Source organism: Procambarus clarkii, chromosome 27 (genome assembly GCF_040958095.1).
Source record: "Procambarus clarkii isolate CNS0578487 chromosome 27, FALCON_Pclarkii_2.0, whole genome shotgun sequence".
Taxonomy (NCBI): domain Eukaryota; kingdom Metazoa; phylum Arthropoda; class Malacostraca; order Decapoda; family Cambaridae; genus Procambarus; species Procambarus clarkii.
In genome coordinates, this window is record NC_091176.1 from 25,219,402 (window position 1) to 25,240,423 (window position 21,022).

At 41.1% G+C, this 21,022-nt stretch overlaps 1 protein-coding gene across 2 annotated transcripts in view; it reads right to left on the bottom strand.

The window, feature by feature from the left end:
* Positions 1-839: 839 nt before the first annotated feature.
* The window catches only part of LOC123762576 (mediator of DNA damage checkpoint protein 1), a 42,347-nt gene continuing 22,164 nt past the window's right edge, over positions 840-21,022 (bottom strand). For both annotated transcript variants that reach the window (XM_045749145.2, XM_045749146.2), the window contains exons 13-19: positions 19,544-19,642; positions 13,388-13,641; positions 10,604-10,778; positions 5,752-5,852; positions 4,744-4,871; positions 4,148-4,227; positions 840-1,614 (exon numbers count right to left, since the gene is read on the bottom strand). In XM_045749145.2, coding sequence (XP_045605101.2) covers positions 1,529-1,614; positions 4,148-4,227; positions 4,744-4,871; positions 5,752-5,852; positions 10,604-10,778; positions 13,388-13,641; positions 19,544-19,642 — 923 coding nt within the window. In that variant the 3' untranslated portion in view covers positions 840-1,528. The remainder of the gene's footprint in view (positions 1,615-4,147; positions 4,228-4,743; positions 4,872-5,751; positions 5,853-10,603; positions 10,779-13,387; positions 13,642-19,543; positions 19,643-21,022) is intronic.

Consider the following 21,022-nt stretch of genomic DNA (forward strand, 5'->3'; position numbering starts at 1 on the left):
AAAAGGAGGAGGGCGTGAGGAAGAGGCAGAGAGGAGAGGTCAGAGAGAGTAGCACGGAGGGTGAATAGGTTCCAGTCAGCTTTGCTAAACTGCCACCTAGGGAGGAGAAGGGAGGGTAAAAAGAGAAAAAGGAAACAAGGACAGGGAAATGGTCACTGTTATGGAGGTCATCAAGAACCCGGTAATTCATAGTTCATCTTATAAATACAATTAGATCTGAGTTTGTGCAGTGTACAGTAACTTACAAAATGGTATTAAAGTAATTCATAGTTCATTTTATAAATACAACTAGATCTGAGTTTGCTTGTATGCTCCTAATTACAGTATTCCTAATCAACTAATTAACTTTTTATAGAGCATATAAATGAGTTCCATAATTATGATGAAGGTTGATTTATCTGGGAAAAAGATTCTGAATGTTTGTTGCTTGTATGTGAGAGAAGGGGACACCAAAATCAAGTTATTGTATTTGAAGACAATAACTTAAAATAATAAAACCGGGGTTTATATAAATATAAGAATGTGCAACTTATAATAACATATTTCTATATTTATGCTTGAAGTTTTCAAAACAAATTCTGGAAGCATAAAAATTAATCCATTAGAGGAATATAGGTACACAAATTAAATTAAAACACGGAAGGCTTTGATACATAATACAGTAACTCAGAGAACAGTGACAAAAGACTGAAAAAATACAATATTAAACAATAAAACACAGCTGATGTTTGCATTACTTCCAAATATTTAATAAGATTTAATAGATTTAATAACCCTGTGGACGACCTGAGAGACCCTAAGAACATGCAGCCCGAGTACCTGTGAATATTACTCCCAGCTCGCACACCACCTAAAAGAAGTACTGATCCCAGGCACAGCACAATAAGAATCTGGAGCTGGAGCCACAACGACCAAGCTGAGGAACTGAAGGTTGGGTCGCCAGCGCGGGGGTCTGGGGCTCCCCCTTCCCCCTCCCGAGGAGGGGAGAGCTGCGCAGACATGAGGTGCAGCTCGTGAGGGACACCACGAGTGTAGCTCTCATCATGTAACTACACTTAAGTAATTACCACATTAACAAATTACAGAATGAAGAAATATATATACAGTATTCACTGAAAGTATAACAATGTATGAATTTCATCTTTTAGCTATAATGGTTAGTATTAACCCATAGACTACTGAATTAAATTACTCTTTACATGCATAAATAAAATTAGTGTGTCTTTCTGTATGTACTTGTTTTGACGTTATTATAACTGCAGACAATCTGCTCTTGCTGGTTCAAGAATTCATAAGCAGAACTTACTTTTACTAATTACCATTACCTTTGTGTTTCAAGCACAAAATGCTTATAAACATTGTTGGCAGTTTTAGGGTTACTACAGGCATTACCCACACTTGTTACAACTTTTTCTTTTAGTTTAAAATAATTAAGATAAAATGTCATCACAATATTCTGAAACTCTTTCATTTGATTGTAATTGAAAGTTAACTCCAATACTAATTTAATCTCTTACAATACACATAATTACTCTTCATCAACATATATAGCCATCTGAAGATCAATCTCCTGTTTCAAGATAGAGCCCAGAACAAACTCAGCATTATAAACAGCTGGAAAGAAAAGAAAAGAAATTTCAGCCCATATTTTAATATAATGTATTGCCACACCATAATTAAATATAAATAAAAGTGGCAATTCAAGTTCAGGGACATTTATTTAGACAAAAAAAAAAATCATCTCAAAGGGATAGAATAGCTTAGGCTATTTTTATCCTCCTAAAAGTGGTAATGATATAAATATACCGAACAGTACTTGTTATTGCAATCATGCACACATCTTAAATCTGGTGGGATCAGAAAGCTATAAAGAATTATAAATATTAGCATAATAAGGAAGAATACACATACATCTGTACTGTACAGTGACAACTGTGTAGTTATTGACCAGACCATACACTAGAAAGTGAAGGGACGACGACGTTTTGGCCCATCCTGAACCAATCTCAAGTCGATTGTCGACTACGACAATCTCCCTTCACTTTCTAGTGTGTGGTCTGGTCAACATACTTCAGCCACATTATTGTGACTCATCGCCTGCAACTGTGTAGTTGTTACAGGTAAACACAGACTGATTGTCTGTCCAAGTGAAGCAGTGGCCTTGCCTGCAATGAAATGCTAAGTATTCTACATTCTTTAACCCTTAAAACTACATAAAACGTCATATGATGTATGACATTGAACACAGTTTTTAAATTTTCTGAAACTCTTTTCAAATGTTTTGTGCATAGGCAAATGATCCAACTTTGTCTTAATGATACCAGGGTAACTTGAAAAACGAGAAAATAAAAAATAATTATAAAATTGAATACTGTATTGAAAACTTCAGCTTTTGAAATCAGCTGCAAAAATATAACAATATCACCAACTGTTCATTTGGTGTTAATATGCTCTCAGAATAGCATATGATCTTCATTTTCATATATTTAATAGGTTTAATATAGGTTTTCAGTATAGTTTACTGTAAAAAAAATTGTCAATATGGCATTTAAAATATGCGCAAATTTAGACAACAAAAATTTATAACTCCAAACGTTTAGAGTTTATGGAAAGTCAATTCTATAGGGGTTGCAGAACAGACAGCTGTGCACACTATATGTAAAAATGGTGAGAATCGGTCAGAAACTAGATTTTTGGATACTGAAGTTGAAATTCTAGTTATAGATATAATTGAAGTTGAAGTTGACAATGAATAAGGCAGTTCTAATTCATGAATTTACTTGTATGTTGTAATAAACATTGTTTGGCATTAGTACTCAAGTATGTGAAAGTTGTAGGTCAATGTGTGTAGAAATGAAGTCAAGAAAAAATAAACCCCCAAAATACAAAATATAGCAATAATTATAATGATTTAAGGAATATATTTAGGGTATACTTTATGTAAGTAAAAAAACCAGCGTTGAATGTAATGAAACGCCATTTTCTGGGTGAGCCCCGGAGGCTCCCTGGAACTTATTGGGCTAATGTATGTTATATTAGACCGGGACATTAGCTAAGGAGTTAAGACCTACCAGGGACCAGCGCCAGAACCTGGCCCCTTCAGAGAGGTTTCAGGGAGCAATGGCCCTGGAAAACCCCTTGTGGTTTGGGTTTTCCTTATCTGCCATCGACCGGGGTTTGCACCCAGAAAGGTGGGCATAACAAAACAAATACCACAGGGTAAAAACTGAAACAAAAAAAACGAAGAGAGGTAGAAACTCCCTACAATCACAAGCAAACATCACAATTTACTGCCGTGCCGATCGTCCGTGCAGCCCTCCCCGCCCCGAGAGGGGGAGGGGGGAGCCCCTGGTGTATATCCACTTTGTGGACACTTCTTACTACCATTCTTCTTTGTGCGTCGGACAGGTGCTTGCATCTCTTTATTATTACATTATCCATCAGTTCCAGTAAACAGAAGCTGTTCTCTTAATCAACAAAACGTTATTTTTTTTTAATATTCGTATATAATCAACTTCTGAAAATATTTTGATGAAAATTTCACAAAGATGAAGCCAATAAGTTGAAGATTTGTTTAACATTTTTAAGTAATTTTTACATAATTTTTCATAATTTACATAATTTTACATATTTTTCTAATTATATCCCCCTTCAATGTCACATATCATATGACGTATTGCGCAGTTTAAGGGTTAATCATTCAGCTATAGCAGTCTTCAATGGCAACTTCAAAATAACTTATAGGAGAAATTGCTAAGTTTGTTAATGACAAGCATCCGAGAATCACTCAAGAAAATTTAAGTTTTTTAGTAATTGTAGCTGAGAGCTATATAGCACTGTAATACAGGGCAAAGACTGACTCCTGTAATGCATAGTCATGTTTTTCCACCATTAAGAAAATAAACATGTACGTGCAAATATGTTCTTTTACCTCAGATTTATTCAGACATAGTCAAATCAGTACTTAGAACCTGATAAACTGTTTATAGTGTCACTTACAATATGAACCAAACCAATAACCCAAATTTTTCTAGGAAATTTTTTGAATTGTTACAGCCAATGCCTTTATTATTAAATAAAATGTGGTTACAGCATTGTCAGCAAATCCCTCAAATGAATACAGTACAAAGAAAATCGAAATACTTACGCAAGTTTTCTTGAAGAAGGTCTTTAACTAAATGTACATCAGACTGTGCAGCAATAGTTAAATATTTGTTTACTCCATCTCTAAATAAGGGAAGGAAAGACAAAACAATTAAAATCTGACCATAGAATGTTTGGGTTGTATAGAGTACAGTATTATTATTTATTTACTTTCATTAAAGCTGACAGGCAATCACTGTCATTTAAGCATCTCTCTGTCTCTGTCTGTCTCTCTGTCTGTCTCTCTCTGTCTGTCTCTGTCTCTCTCTGTCTCTGTCTCTGTCTCTCTCTCTGTCTCTCTCTGTCTGTCTGTCTCTGTCTGTCTCTCTCTCTCTTTGTCTCTGTCTGTCTGTCTGTCTGTCTGTCTGTCTGTCTGTCTCTCTCTCTGTCTGTCTGTCTCTCTCTGTCTCTCTGTCTCTCTCTCTCTCTCTCTCTCTCTCTCTCTCTCTCTCTCTCTCTCTCTCTCTCTCACTTTCTCTCTGCTGTTTGTTTCTCTATTTTGTTACTTCGCAGTTGGTGGAATTAATTGCAACTTTTTGAACATTATAAAAATAGTTAATGCTAAGACAAAGTATGTTTTAAAGTAAGAAGTGGCCTTACTTGTTTTTCTCCTTAATATCATTTAAAGTGCGTCGCTTGTTTTCTACCGTACCACCAGCACATTCTATAATTTCACGTAGCCAAGTCCGTCCAGGAACTACAGAAGGTGTCAGGTAAAAAATTTTACCCTGAAAAAGAAATGCACAATCAATTTGTGCTTCAGTATTTCAAAAGGGTATTAAATACCAATGATGGGACGATGCTAAAATTTCTAACGATTCCGGCATAGATGCCGATCCCACAAAAAAGTCCAGAGTCTTATAAGATTATCGATTCCAAATTTGATTCTTTTTAAGGATAAAGTTGGGATACTTATTTTTCTGAAAATTTGTCTGTTTTAGTTTTGAAAAAGTAATGATTTACATTACAGTATGAGCATGGTAAATCCATTATTAATATACTGTAATAGACTGATTTAAGAATAGAAAACAATTGGTAAATGCAGCATAATCTTCTGTAAGAAACCTGAAAAATGAAAACTTTCCATTATACATGCTTTATGTACAATACAATACAATAAAATTTGTAATCTTATTTCACCTAACATTAGTACAATATTGCAACACTAGCTCAATTAAAACCGTAGGTGCCAAAATCGTCAATAGTTTCAAAGTATCACATGACAAAGCTTACTGGGAAGACGAGACACCACAAGCATAGCTCTCATCCTGTAACTACACTTAGGTAATTACACATTAGGATTAATAAACATGACCAGAATCACTAATATTTCAGATATAAAATAAGGAAAATGTTTGCAGATGATGAGTCACAATAACATGGCTGTAGATATGATGTCCAAACCACACATCAGAAAATTAAAACATTAAAACTTTTGGTCTGTCCTGAACCAATTTGAAGGCTAAACGACTTGATAATGGTCCAGGATGGACCAAAACATCATAGTTTCTTCATTTTCTGATGTGTGGTTTGGACAGTAAGGAAAATGTTTTTCAATACTGTATACTACTTTTTTATTTGTGTTATATATAACTGAGATGAACTTACTGTGAAAAGCTGTCTCCTATTAAACTTGAGTAACGTCTCCCTCAGGCTGAATCTGAACACGCGCTCATATTCTGGCATATCCATAAAGTAATTATCTTCCACTGTTGAAAAAACATGCGAGAGACAAATATTATTGGAAGGACTAGTAATTATTATATAAAAATAATCAATAATTAAATATTTATATAATTAAAAATTCAGTGCCCAAGAAAGCAGCCTCATCTAGAAAGTAATGAAATGCCTCTTTCAGGATGAGCCCCCGTGGCTCAGTGTGGCTGTCTTACTGAGATAGCTCCCAACTATTAGATCACATCAGCCACAGGGTTCTATTTGGTCTACCGGAAGTCATGAGCCAGAGTTTGGTCCCACAGAAGTGTAGAGGGTGGATGACACTTTCCTGCCCACCAGAAAAGCATCTAGAAAGTCAGCGAACCAGTACAGACCATTGCTGGGTTCAAATGAACTGAAACTGCCAAACAAACTCACCAAACAATGTAAACAACAGAATCTCTTGAAACTAGCGCGAGCTCGTTAGCATTAACCTTCCCCCCCTCCCTGCTAGTATGAGGGATCCCCGAGCTTCAGTCTTCTATGCCAGCCTTCTAAACCAGTTCTGGAGCAGAATTGAAGATGACAAACATCAACCAACGAAAATGGAAAGAATGGAAGGAATCAGAGAGCCACCAAGACTCTTCCAGAAAGAGGCATTTCATTACATTAACACTTTCGTTCAGGAGGGACGTATACGACGACTGTAATTAACTCTGCGGATGTTTGGGAGAGACGTCTATGACGTCTGGTTTTAATATATAGTGGCCCCCTCCATTTACGAATTTAATCCGTTCCCAGAGATGGTTCGCAAGCAAAAAATTCGCAACCTGAAACAAATTTTCCCATAAGAAATACAGTACAGGGTCATCCTCAGCTGTGTCTTTTTGCTGTTCCTTTTGAAGGGCTTGGAGTTCTTCGGTGGTCAGTTCTTCGTTGTGTTCTTCCACCAACTCCTCCACATCAGTACCATCCAATTCCAAGCCCCTTTGTCAACGAGTTTTAAAGCACTACAAATGTTAAAATGGTGTTTCCAGAACTCTTTGAGGGGTGAAGTTTGTGGCTTCAGTCACTTCAAAACATTTCCGGAAAAGTGCCCTTTCATAAAGTTTCTTAAAATTCGCTATGATTTTCTGGTCCATAGGCTGAATTAGAGGAGTGGTGTTAGGAGAAAGGTACTTTACTGTGAGAAAATTGCTGTATCTGTGCAACAATTCATCTTCCAAGCCTGGATGATGAGCAGGAGCATTCTCGAGGAGAAGCAGGGCCTTGAGTGGCAAATGTTTCTCCTGCAGATATTTTTTTATGGCAGGGCACACCACTTCATTCACCAACTCCGAAAAAAAATCCTAGTCACCCATGCCTTTTTATTAGCCCTCCACATCACCCACATTTGTTTTTTTTGCACTTTATACTGTTTGAAAACCCTTGGATTTTCAGAATGATGCACAAGCAAGGGTTTCATTTTCAAATCGCCACTCGCATTTGAACACAGCACAGGCGTAAACCTATCTTTCATAGGCTTGTGTCCGGGCAATGATTTTTCCTCCTTGATAATGTCCTGTCTCGTCACAATTAAACACCTGTTGCGGTAGGTATCCCTCAGCCTCTGCAAACTCTTTAAATTCTTCAATAAATCTTTCTGCCACTGGTTTGTCTGAGCTGGCAGCCTCCCCATGCCTCACAACACCCTGAATACCACTTTTTTTTTTTTTTCAAACCATCCCCTGCTTCCTTCTTGAGGTTATCTTGAGATGATTTTGGGGCTTTAGTGTCCCCGCGGCCCGGTCCTCGACCACTCCTCCACCCCCAGGAAGCAGCCCGTGACAGCTGACTAACACCCAGGTACCTAATTTACTGCTAGGTAACAGGGGCATAGGGTGAAAGAAACTCTGCCCATTGTTTCTCGCCGGCGCCTGGGATTGAACCCAGGACCACAGGATCACAAGTCCAGCGTGCTGTCCGCTCGGCCAACCGGCTCCCCTTAAAGCCTTAAAGTCCATCGTATCTGCACTCGTTCCAGGGGTTTTCTTTACAAGGTCTTCATGCAATTCCCTGGCTTTCTCACAAATGATGGCCTCCGAAACACTATCACCCTTTAACTCCTTGTTGTGTATCCATATTAATAACTTTTCCACATCCTCAAGTATTTGTGGTCATTGTTTTGTGATTGATGTTACACCTTTTGCTACTTTAGCACTCATAATGTGCTTTTTCTTGGCAAGTACTGTATAGTGCATATCGTTGACGTGGATTTGTTGTACTGCCAACAAAGTTCAACAACACGTGCACCATTTTCATACTTCCGAATGATCTCTTGTTTTTCCTCTATTGTCATCCCCATATGCGATTTCTTGCCTTGAACCTTACCACTGGCTTTCTTGGGACCCATTGTGAGATATGTAATAATTTATATGGTCAAATGGCCAAAAATCCAACAAAACACTGAAAATCCAGGTGAAGAATTGACATGGGATAGTCACTGGGCGCGAGGCACTGGTAAACTGAGGAGTGAGGGGCGGAGGGGCGACGATCACCGTACCACCACGCACTAGGTCGGCCTGTACGCATATCAATAAACTCGTGTTCCGAGGTAACCCTCGCCTTCCGAGGCACATTTTCCGAGCAAATCCTGCTCGTATTCTGAATGATGAACGGTGATGAATTGACGTATTGATGAATGATGAACTCGTATTCAGGGACACTCGTATTCCGAGGTACCACTGTATTTATATAATAAAATGTGTGAACCATTGCTGTACTAAAAATTATTGTGTTTGTATTAGTGTTTCAATTATGTTTATAAAACAATAAACAAATAGTTTTGCTGTTATTACACTACAGGATATATACACATGTTATATATACGTATCTGCAAGCTTTGTTCACCATAACGAACCACTAAATTGGTATTGTGAGTCAAAAAGCAACGATGAGCGGCCTTCACTCACCAGCCAGTCAGCCACTCGCCACCACTCCCTCACCTCCTCACTCGCCAACATACTCCATCAACCATACTGTTTTTGCTTTTATTCACTATACACAGACGTTAAATATAAGTATCTATATAATATGTTCACCATAACTGTACATCTAAGCTTGTATGGTGAGTTCAAGCAATAAGAGACATAGCTACACACACAGTCAGCTGGTGGCTGCTGCCGTCACTAGTTCAAGGCCAGACGCACTAATATTTCTCCTCCAACAAAACTGTTTGTGGTGTTATTACACTATATACAAACATTATATATAAGTATCAACATGTTTTATTCACCATACCTGTACAAATAAGCTGGTATGGTGCCCAAAGACCATAGTGGTCGCTAGTAACAACATGACAAGTCGTGCAGACGACGTACCTCCCTCACCAAAATGGCGGCTCCCAACATACTCCTATTGCTGTTATTACACACTATACACTCTATACACACGTTATATATAAGTATCTACATTTGTGTTCACCATAGCAAACCACTAAACTGGTATGGTAAGTCCAGTTAATAAAAGGTGGCCACAAACAGTCAGAAAACTACGCCACCACCCTCCCTCCCTCAGCATTACTCCTTCCACCATGGAGCACAGCGCTAAATATCACAACAACCCTGTTATTATCAGAATCCTGGTCAGTTTCATCACAGTCAGAGGTCTTCTGTAATACTATCATCGCTAAATAATAGCATGTACATACAGTATATATTTTGACATTTTTAGGCAATGCTGTGGTCACAAGCTGAACAGCGGTGCTGTGAGCTCATGCTGCGTACGTCAGCCTTGGTGGCTCGCTCAGTACTGAGGCTCACACACCCAGGAATGTTGGCTACGATTTTTTTTCTAGGTGGCATCTGCCAACTATCGGTCGTGGCTGCACTATAGCTGCCTCTATCCCATGGGGGGTGTTTAAATTAAAGTGTTAGACACTAAAACTGCTATTAATGTACTGCGCAATATCGATAATGTTACTCAAATCATCTATATATGTATTGCACAGTCTAAGGGTTAAGGCAGTGTCTGGGATCCTCTAGGACGTAGGTTCAAACCCTCGTCACGGCCCTTGTGGATTTGTTCAAAGTGGAAGTCATCAATTTTAGGTCTCTAAAAACAAGACATGGCCAACTATAGGGCATCCAATCGGGTACAAAGCCTTTTAGTCATAGGTCCTCCTTAACACTGTCACAAGTCTGGAAGGTTTTATTGTTTTTTAATTCTAAAAAAAAATTTAATTCTAAAAATCATTTAGTAGCATGTCTTTACTTCCTTTCTAATTTACTGATGTGCCTCTTGAGATATGGACAACACAACTACTGCATATCCTAAATTTTAGTCTCATAGAGTTTCTTTAGTGTTACTCCAGCCTAATATTTTAAACATGATTCTGAAATTTATTAGCATGGTATAGGTTCCTCTCATAATGCCATTGATATTATCCTCTGGTGGCAGTTTACTATTCAGATCCACCCTTAGATCTCATTCTATGTCTGAGTTCTTCAACATTGTTTTATATAATTTATAGGTTCAGTGTGGTCTGTGTTCCCCTGTTCCATATTCCATTATGTGGTATTGATTTACATTGAATTTCATGTCATGTGTTGTTCAATTCACTTATTTTGTCTAGGCCATTTTGAAGGGCATGACATTTCTCTAAGTCTTTTATTCTCCCAGTAACTTAGCATCATCCTCAAACACATTCATATAACTTTGAATCTCCTCTGGCAAATTGTGTGTGCATGAATACATGTGTGCATGTATGCTTTTGTGTGAAAATAAGTAAGATGGATTCTCACATTGAATTATAGAAAATACTTACATAAAAATTTGGCTTCAGCATGGGAGTCTATTATCCACTGCAAAGACAGTACATAATTGCACGAAGAGATTGCACACATAAACTTGACGGTGCGTTGAGCTGTAGACGAGCCCATGACGAGATGAGTTGCTTCAACACTGGACCTCGCAAGGTATCCTCCTAGTTCAAGAATTTTCTGTAAATATAATATTTTAAATAAAATTCCAAATCTTCAATGGTCACCCAATCATTATTTTTATCATTCATTCATTGTCATTGCCTAATCGTTCACTTTAACTGTGCAGGAAGACATCTAAGCTAATGCAGACGAGGAGTCACATTAACGTGGCTGAAATATGTTGACCAAACCACACACTAGAAAGTGAAGGGACGACGATGTTTCGGTTCATCCTGAACTATTCTCAAGTAGATTGTGACGAGGGAAGGAGACGAAGGCAATAAATAGGCAAGAGAGAGGTGAGGAGAAGGAAATCTTATAGGAAGAAGACAGTAAAATCCGGCTGCCAACAACTAGTAGCACTGTGCTCTGCCTTACCTTCATATCTGAACTCAAAACTTTTACTAATACCTTTCGTCCTCTTGACATAAAGCTCGTCTTTCATCAAACTAACACACTTCGTAGCAATCTAGTTCACACTGCTCCTCCTGCTTCTAATGCTGCTGGTGTCTATTCTATTTTCTATTCGTCTTGTCCTCTCCAATACTTTGGTGAAACTGGCCATAGACTTAATGACAGACTTAAAAAACATAAAAGAAGTATTAAGTCTGAAGACACAAACAATGCTCTCTTCTGTCATGTTAGGGATTCTAATCATCCTATTGATTAGTTTTCCTCCAAAATCTTTCCTGCCTCTACTCTGCACAGACGCCTTCTTGTTGAATCGGCTCTAATACACAACGTACCCAACATGAACTTGAGTCCTGGCTTTGTTGCTGTTGACTCTTCCCTTTCACAGTATATAATCAAATGCTCCAAACTTTCTAACAAACATGACCTAACATAAGTTTACCCTTCCATTTATCTTTCTTTCTCTTTCCTTTTCTTTCCATTCTTTTCTATTACGATCCCTTACTTATTCCTATTACTATCCCCTTCTTATTCCTATTACTTTCTCCTTCTAATTGGGTGGTTATAAATAGGAGCTGCCTCGTATGGGCCAATAGGCCTTCTGCAGTTACCTTTGTTCTTGTGTTCTTATGTTCTTATTCCTATTACTATACCCTTTATTTCACCTTACCTTTCGTACCTTTTGCCTTGCTCTTCTTCCTCTTAAGATTTCCTTCTCACCTCTCTCTTGCCTATTTATTGCCTTTAACTCCTTCCCTCATCACAATCGATTTGAGAATGGTCCAGGACGGATCGAAACGTTGTCGTGCCTTCACTTTCTAGTGTGTGGTTTGGTCAACACATCTAAGCTAAGTAAATTATGTGATAAATGTAATGAAACATCCTTTTTTGGGTTGTCTTAGTGGTTCTTTGATGCTTTGACTCTGGAACCACAAACATCTATAAAACTACCAGGCCTCTGGACTTACACAGGTCTACTGAACAACAGGAAAAGAATCTAATGTGGACATACAGCTGGAAGGGGAATGAGGATTTAAGATTACCCTAAAATCAAGTAAACCCTCCCAGAAAGTACTTTTTCAAAAGATTTTCCCAGAATCGCATCAGCCAAGAACTGTTGGTTGGGTCGCTGGCACAAGGGATCTGGGGCTTCCCCTTCCCCCCCAGGAGGAAAAAAGGGGAGTTTTGTTGTTGTTTACATGAAAACAACAATCATGCAAGTCAACCAGCAGGACCAAACACTAAGAACCAGAAGCAAGCAACAACTGAGCCCCAGCCTTAAACTAAGAGAGACTGGGCTGATACACACCTGGGAAAGCAAGAACTACCAGATCACAGAGAAACCAGACCATACCTGGAGAGGGTTCTTCTACTCCCTAAGCCCAGCCTGAGGCCAAGCTCAACCATGGACCCCAAGCAGAAGAAAAGCACAGCAGAGCATCCTAGAACAATTGCCAACTTGCAAACTGAGACACATACCTGTTGGTAGAAATGACCCTCTAGTCAAGACTAGGAGCACCATGGTGATCGTAATAGAGTGCACACAACATGGAAACGGTGCTTCAAACCAAAAGATCAAAGATGGTAACAGTGACAGACAAATCACAGGGCAAACAGAGAAGCACCCAAAATCGCACAGGAAAGCACAACGGATTTTGGTTTCCTCTATGAAACAATGGAGCATACACAAGTACCATAAAGCCCTAAAAGCAGGCTACTTAGGCAAAAATAGGCTGCTGCACAACCACACTAAAGGCCATTGAGGAAACCAAGTTCTCCCACAAAATACAACCAAGTCAACAGTAGAAACTGGTGGCAGCACAGAAGAAACAATGTTCCAGAAGTCCAGAGCAGGCATAACCAAATCCATAATGGAACCAAACAGAACTTTGGTCAGTCAACATGGAACCCCAAAGCCCTAAACCCTTCAACCAAGAGAACCATGATGAGCTGGCTAGCAGACTGACTGAATGGGGCCCAAATCAAGACAGTCCTCATACCAGAAAATGTACCAGGTGCTAGGGACTAAGGAAGGAGCCCAAAGACACCCATCCAGGTCCAGAAGGATCATCTAAGTGAAGCAAAGGATAGGGAAGAAATTCAGAAAGCCCAAAGAAGGAAATAACCAATGCCCTTGTAATTCTCAAATGGGGGAACAGAAACTAACAGGACACCCACTAGTGTATTCTCATTATTTTACTAATCCTAATTCTTACCCTTTCTACATCATCTTTATTCTTCACACAAGACAGAAGAATGCGTGGTCTGTGCTGTTCTGCTGGTAATTCTTTGTTGATAAGCATGAGGTTTCCTCGAACACCACTTAAGCTGATAGTTCCTTGCGAGAGGCCACTGGGAGGAGTTTGAAGCTGCATTGAAGTAGGTGGTTGCTGAGGTGAAGGTGTAAGTGAAGCACTAAGATGAGGAGCAGGAGGTGGGTCTAAACGAGAACGCTTGTTTTCCTGATCACCTGTAACCACAATGATAAATATGAGTTTTGTCAAGAAGAAATTGTTGAACTGTTTCTTCTCAAAATATTATTTTACTTTGTCCCCATGTAATTCCAACCTTCACTAACCAATGGCTATGACCACCTCCTTTCGCCTTTCATTTGGTAAACGAAGGTGACATTTGGTTCTGTAGCATATAAGATTTTGGGTGACAATATTCAGAGTATGATGGTTTTTTATGTTTACAGTATTTAATATAGTTTGTTTACAGCAGTTGGATGTTAAGAAATGGTATGGCAGTATCTTGATAGGACATCCTGATAGGACATCTGACAGCTGAGTGCACAGCGCTTCGGATTCGTAGTTCTGAGGTTCCGGGATTGATCCCCGGTGGAGGCGGAGACAAATAGGCAAAATGTTTGTTTCACCCTGATGCCCCTGTTACTTAGCAGTAAATAGGTACCTGGGAGTTGCTACAGCTGCTACGGGCTGCTTCCTGGGGGTGTGTAACAAAAAGGAAGCCTGGTCGAGGACTGGGCAGTGGGGATGCTAAGCCCCGAAATCATCTCAAGTTAACCTCAAGAATATAGGTAGAGACAAAGATGCTTGTTACGAGCTGCTAGCAGAGTCAGGTAATTCATAGTTGCTGAAAATAGCTGAAAACGAGGAGTTTCTGCGAGGCCTTGAAAGACCTCAAATGAATCCGAGAGCAGAGAGCCAGAACAAGAGCAAGAGTGGAGAGCTGAGATGAGGCCAGTAGTGGTTTGTCTTCTCTATAGCAAGGCTGTAATGTCTGGTGTGGGAGTTAGAACTAGACATGGTTCTTACTTGAGACAGATGTAACTCATACCTTACCTTGAGATAACCTTGAGATGGTTTCAGGGTCCTCGTGGTCAGGTCTTCGGCCAGGCCTCCTCTTTGCTGGACTGGTCAACCAGGCTGTTGGATGCAGCTGCTCGCAGCCTGACATATGAGTCACAGCCTGGTTGATCAGGTATCCTTTGGAGGTGCTTATCAAGTTTTCTCTTGAACAATTTGAAAGGTCGGCCAGTTAGGTCCCTTATGTGTAGTGGAAGTGTGTCGAACAGTCTCGGGTCTCTGATGTTGATAGAGTTCTCTCTCAAAGTACCTGTTGCACCTCTGCTTTAAAAAAAAAATAACCCCAGATGTGCCAGTCCCAGAATCCTGGAGAGGAACGTGCCAAGAAGTGACCCGGATGTCCGGGGACACCATCCAGGCACCCAGCCCCAACAGAAGCCGGACCGGAGACAACAGTCTTCCGAAGAGGGCAAAGAATTCAGGGCGCAGACTGCATAAGTCCAGAAGAACTGCAAGGCCCATGTCTGCACTAGAACAGGTGGGAACCTCAGAGGGATGGGGCAGAACGATCACATCCCACATTGATGGAACATTGGATTCTGTTCTCCCTTGGCTGTCCTCTCCTAGTTGTGCTTGTTGGGGTTGAACTTTGGCCCTTGGTCCCGCCTCTCCGCTGTCGGTCGCTTAGTGTGCGGGTTCCTGGACCTGCTGGGCTCTCTCGTATCTACGTTTGACCCGGTCTGGAGTCAGACTCTGCCATTCTCTGCCTTTGCCGCAAGACGTTACTTCCGGTTGCACGTTACCTGTTACATGTTGCATATTACCGGTTGCGTCTTGCGTGTGGTGCATGTTGCTGGTGCGAGTGTGCATTGGTAACGTGTGCCACGGTGACATGTGGTACTTCTTACTGTGTCGGGATGTTGTGGGGTGACATTTTGCTGTAGTTTTGTGCCTGGGGTTGCGTTTTGGCTCTTTCATCCTGCCTCTCCCCTGTCGCCTGACATCTCCTGGGCTCTGTCAGGTCTGTACTTGCAGCTGTGTGTGGGGTCCGCGTCCACCACTTCCCTTCCTCGTGCTTCTGCTTCACGCTGTTGTGTGTTTTATTTGTGCCTTTTGGCCTTCCTGTTGCCAGGTTTGGGTTCCTGTTTTCCTGGCTTGCTCTGCCTGTGGGCTTTTTCAGGGTTTGCGGTGTTCCTTCTCTGGGGTCCCGCGTCGGACACGTAGTTTCCAATCTCCTGGCGAGCGAGCTCATGTTGGGGGGTTTTCTGTTTGGCAGATGTTTCATCTCCGTCTTTGCCTGCTTGGGTTTCCGGCTCTGCCTCCTCGGTGGTCGCGCCCGAGATCTTCCCGCGGCTCCGCCTCTTCCTAGGCTTGGATGAACCTTGACCGGGCTGGTTGGGTTCCGACTTGAGTCTCTCACCTTTGGTAGGTGGTCGGGTGGCTTCGTTCTTGGTGTCCCACCTGCGTGCTTTTCTTGGTGGCAGTATGGGGTATTTTGGCGGTCCTTCCTTTTCCTTCTGTTCCTTCTTAGATGGCTGTGTTTGTTGGCGTCGGCTTGGCTTTTCTGGTGGAGGTTGGGGCTGTTGACTTGCTGTCGCCTCATTTTGTGCGGCGCTGGCGGAGCCGCACAAAAAGAAAGCAAAAAGAAAGGTTTGCTTTCGGTCTTGGTAATTACCTAAGTGTAATTACCTAAGTGTAGTTACAGGATGAGAGCTACGCTCGTGGTGTCCCGTCTCCCTAGCACTCTTTGTCATATAACGCTTTAAAATTACTGACGGTTTTAGCCTCCACCACCTTCTCACCTAACTTGTTCCAACCGTCTACCACTCTGTTTACAAAAGTGAATTTTCTTATATTTCTCCGGAAGCTTTGTTTTGTTAAGTTTAAATCTATGACCTCCTGTTCTTGAAGTTCCGGGTCTCAGGAATTCTTCCCTATCAATTTTATCGATTCCTGTTACTATTATGAACGTAGTGATCATATCTTTTTCTTCTATCTTCTAGTTTTTGCATACTTGATGCCTCTAACCTCTCCTCGTAGCTCTTGTCCTTCAGTTCCGGTAACCGCTTAGTGGCATGTCGTTGCACCCTTTTCCAGTTTGTTGATGTGCTTCGTAAGATATGGGCACCATACAACCGCTGCATATTCCAGCATTGGTCTAACAAAAGTCATGAACAATTTCTTTAGTATTTCTCCATCCATGTACAGTACTGTATTTAAAAGCAATTTTGAAGTTAGAAAGTGTAGCATAGGCTCCTCGCACAATGTTCTTAATGAGGTCCTCAGGTTACAGTTTTCTATCTAGAACTGCCCCTAGATCCCTTTTTTTGTCAGAATTCTTTAAAGATTTCTCACATAATTTATAGGTTGTGTGTGGTCTATGTTCTCCAATTCCACAACATGGCATTTATTTACATTAAGTTCCATTTGCCAAGTGTTGCTCCATATACTTATTTTGTCCAGGTCTTCTTGATGGGCATGACAATCATCTAGGTTTCTTATCTTCCCTATTATCTTAGCATCATCAACAAATATGTTCATATAATTCTGTATTCCCACTGGTTGATCGTTTATGTAGACAATGAACATTACCGGTGCAAGAACTGAACCCTGTGGTACTCCACTCGTGACACTGTGTTACACCTGCGCCGTTCGTAAGCTGTCTTGTGCATTGTTATACCTCCGGCCTGTTCTTGCGCCACTTGGGCCGTCCTGGTCTCTGGATAGGATGCTCTTTCTTCTCGTCGGTTGATGGTGGCCACTTCGGTTCGGGTTTGTTTTGATGGCTCTTTTCCTATTGGCGTTTGCCTCTAGGGCTCGAGTCGCTGAGCTTCTTGCTTTCCTTTGGTCATGGCATTTGGTTTGTTTGGTTGCAGCCGTCTCCCTCTTTTCTGGCACGGGGTGAGGCTGCTGCATTCCGGGGGGTCCTTGGTTTGTTGGTGCTTGGTTGGTCGGGCCAGGGGTGCGTCGTGTTTTGTGTTCAGTTGCGGCCCTACGATGTTGTTTGCGCGCCGCGGCTTCTGTGTCTTGGGTGCGCATTGGGTTGATCCGGTCCCGTTCTTCCCTGTTCGTGGGTGAAGGTGTCCCGGGTCGTCTGCCGTGTTATTTCGGCTAGCCAGCCTGTGATCTTTGCCCGTGCCCATGGTGTTCGTGGAGTCTCTGTTCTTGCTGCCGTCTTGGCGGCGTGTTCTTCCTGACTTCAGGCACAGGGCTTTTTGGCACACATACAGGGGCCTGGCTGCTCGTTGTCTCGTGTCGTTCCCGGGCCCGTTCGAGCCTTTGTCGCTTTGGGTTGGCGGTTGCAGCCTGTTGTCTCGCTTTCTGTTAAGGGGTGCGTGGTGTTCGCCTCCCGGATCCGTCCCTATGACCTTCCTCTGTGGGTAGTTAGCTCCGGGGAGCCGACGGACTCCCTCCAGAAAACCAGCGTTGAATGTAATGAAACGCCATTTTCTGCTTGTGACCCGGAGGCTCCCCGGCAACCCTTCCTCCCTCTGGTCGGTGGTTTTTCGCGTGTTTTGACATCCAGCCTCAGAACTGATGGGTGGATAGCCAGCGTGAGAGGTCTGGGGCTCCCCCTTTTCCCTCCCAGGGAAGGGGGAGTTGCGCAGACAGCGGCGCGGTGACGTGTGACGTCATACTTGTTTGCTTGTTTTTTGTTGGGGAGTTTTATCCACTACTTAGGCTTTTGGTAGCAATTTTCACCAGAATAGGGGTTTGTTTTGGGATGCTTATCTTTCTGGATGTTTGTCCCGGTCGATGGCAGACATAGAATGCTTTCAACCACACGGAGGTTTCTATAGGCCATTGCTCCCCTTGCCTCTCTAAGGGGGCTAGGTTCTGGCCGTGGTCCCCGGTAGGCCTTAAGAACTCCATACACATGACTGATGCCAAAGTCTGACATTAGCATTTCAGCCTGGTATAGCTCTGGGGAGCCGACGGGGCTCCCCCCAAAAATAGCACTGATAGTTTAATAATAATTCTGAATCCCACCCAAAAAGTTCTACCCAATGAAGCTTAAATTTTTTCCAATCAGTTTGGATATTAATTTGCTAGCAGTCATGATCAGTGCACAAAGAAGATGGAGAATCATAATTTGATTTTTTTTTATATTGCACCAAGGTATGTCATTTTCAGAGTCCTCTGGCTGACCTAGGAATTCAGATCCCAACCTAAATAAAAGTTACTCTTGTACAGAAAAATCTGCTCCATTCAATGGTGTCATTCAAAACCAAATTGGGAATGATGCATATTGAAATATTTTGAGATATATTGGCAGTGATATTAGCATGGATTGGTAGCTCAATGGCTACCCAAACTACATTTTTGATTACACTGTTGTATTCCACACCAAAAGTTGCCCTGGTATGCCAAATTTCACACCTCTCTGGGCACTAGTCGTGATTTAACAAAGGGTCAAAGTTGGTAATTTTGTGGTATTTATGTATTAATGGGACGAGAGCCCATTCAATATAGACCTGTTATATAAGAACCAAAGCAGATTGTGCTCCAATATTTTGCAAAGTGTCATTTGGGGTCTAGGACTATCTTACTACAAAATTTCATGGCATTTGGAGAGGGTCGAGTGGGAACCATAGGTGACTTTTTGGTGATTTGAGATGGAATGACCCATTTCCTGTACGAGTAGTAGGGAAATGGAACGCATGAAGGAAGAGGTTATTAAAGCCAACTCTAGCCTCAGCTTTAAAATAAAATATGATAAAATGTTAATGTTGAAAGGGGTAATTAGCATGCCAGGTATGAATAGCTTGGAGGCAGGGCTTAAAGCGCTAGAGCTCACGTAGTCACCTATCCCGTAGTCACCGATAGGTAAGCTCACAGCTCTTGCTACTACCCACCTAGCACCAATAAATTCACTAATGTATACCAGCACACTTCTCTCTCTAACACCCACCTAAGCACCAACAAACTCACTATACCCATAAACACCTTGAAAGTGGAATGAGCAAGATTTCACTTGCTTATTCAAACTCTAGAATAGAGCAGCTTCCAAAGGAAACAAAGGCACTTATATATATGGTGTATAGAAACAGAATATTTCCATAGTACATGGATGCCAAACAGAATACAATAATTATCACTTACCATCTGCTTCTGTTTTTCTCTTTCTCAATGCCATTTCTCTTACAGCCTTAGCTTTTTCAACAGATTCCTTTGACACACTTATTGGATACTTCCAAGCATCTGTAAGTGAAGGATAACAAACAAGACATTAATTCTTAAAAATTTGTTAGTTTAACCACAATTCCAAATTTTTCATTCACAGCTTTGGCATTGCATTTTTTCTATCCAAATAAACAATGTGAATAGGTAGTGGACTACATGCAGCATAGTTATACTGCATGTAGTCCATGTTGGAAATTTTTTTAGTGACTACTCACTAAAACGAATAGTTTTAGTGACTACTCACTAAAACGAATAGTTTTAGTGACTACTACAGTAGTCACTAAAACTTACTAACAGTAATGTTCACATAAACTAACCATTATATCTACATATGGATGCTGGAATTCTTACGAAACCAAGCACCAGGATTGCGTCAGATTATACCTAGTTAAACACATTTATAGCCAGTGTACTAGAGAATTGAATGTGATTCTCTAAAATCATCAGTATTCCGTGTGATAATTAATTATGGATAACATAACTCCCAAATAATTCTAAATCGAGAGTTTTAGTTACAATTGTTATCAAGTAATAGTTTTTCTGTCACGCGTGAATGCCATGGAGAGAACTAAAATCTTCTCCATTTCTCGTTTACCACCATAAGACGAGAAAGCAATAATATTTAAATCCCTAGAATCACAACCCAGTCTTTATTAAAGTATTTCAACCACGATTGCGCGAAATAGTATTATTCGTGATAAATAATTTCGGTGGTGAATGCGGGGACGTGGGTTGAGGGAGGGAGACGCCATTGTGTGTGTGTGTGGCGAGCTCGTGTTGCGGAGTGAGCAACGAGAGCATACGTATTTGAACGGGAAGTCGTGGTGTCAGAGTCTGAGACACGTGACGTTGGGATTATCAGCAAGAATTACACCGGTACTCAACCTTGAACGAATAATTATTCTTCTCCGTGATCTACAGTGCTCGGTCAAATAATAACGCGTTGATATTCAAGCCAAACTCTCAACCACATGTACTACATTGTAGAAGTTTGAGACTGAGACGCAATACCGGCAGACTTCAGCGTACATTGCACCCGTCGATAAGTATATATTTCTTTCTTGATGCATCATTAGAGATTGTATATTTCGTGGGCAGTCTGTCGTTACATCGAATGACGACTAAAAATCCAACATTAGTACCGCACTAATCTTTATTTTCTATTTCATAAATATTGAGATTTAAGTAGCCTAGTTCAATGCTACGTAATATCCTTTAAATTACAGCTCGTATGTGAGGAGTCAACGAGCCGTTAACTACATTCGTGTTATTCACCTCTAAGGGCTTCTATGTGGGGATCCTGAGATCACGAGGACGAGGCGCGAACGATGTCATAGAAATCGTCTTAAAGCTAAGACTTTTTGTACACATTTAATTACTCCGATTTATTCTACATGT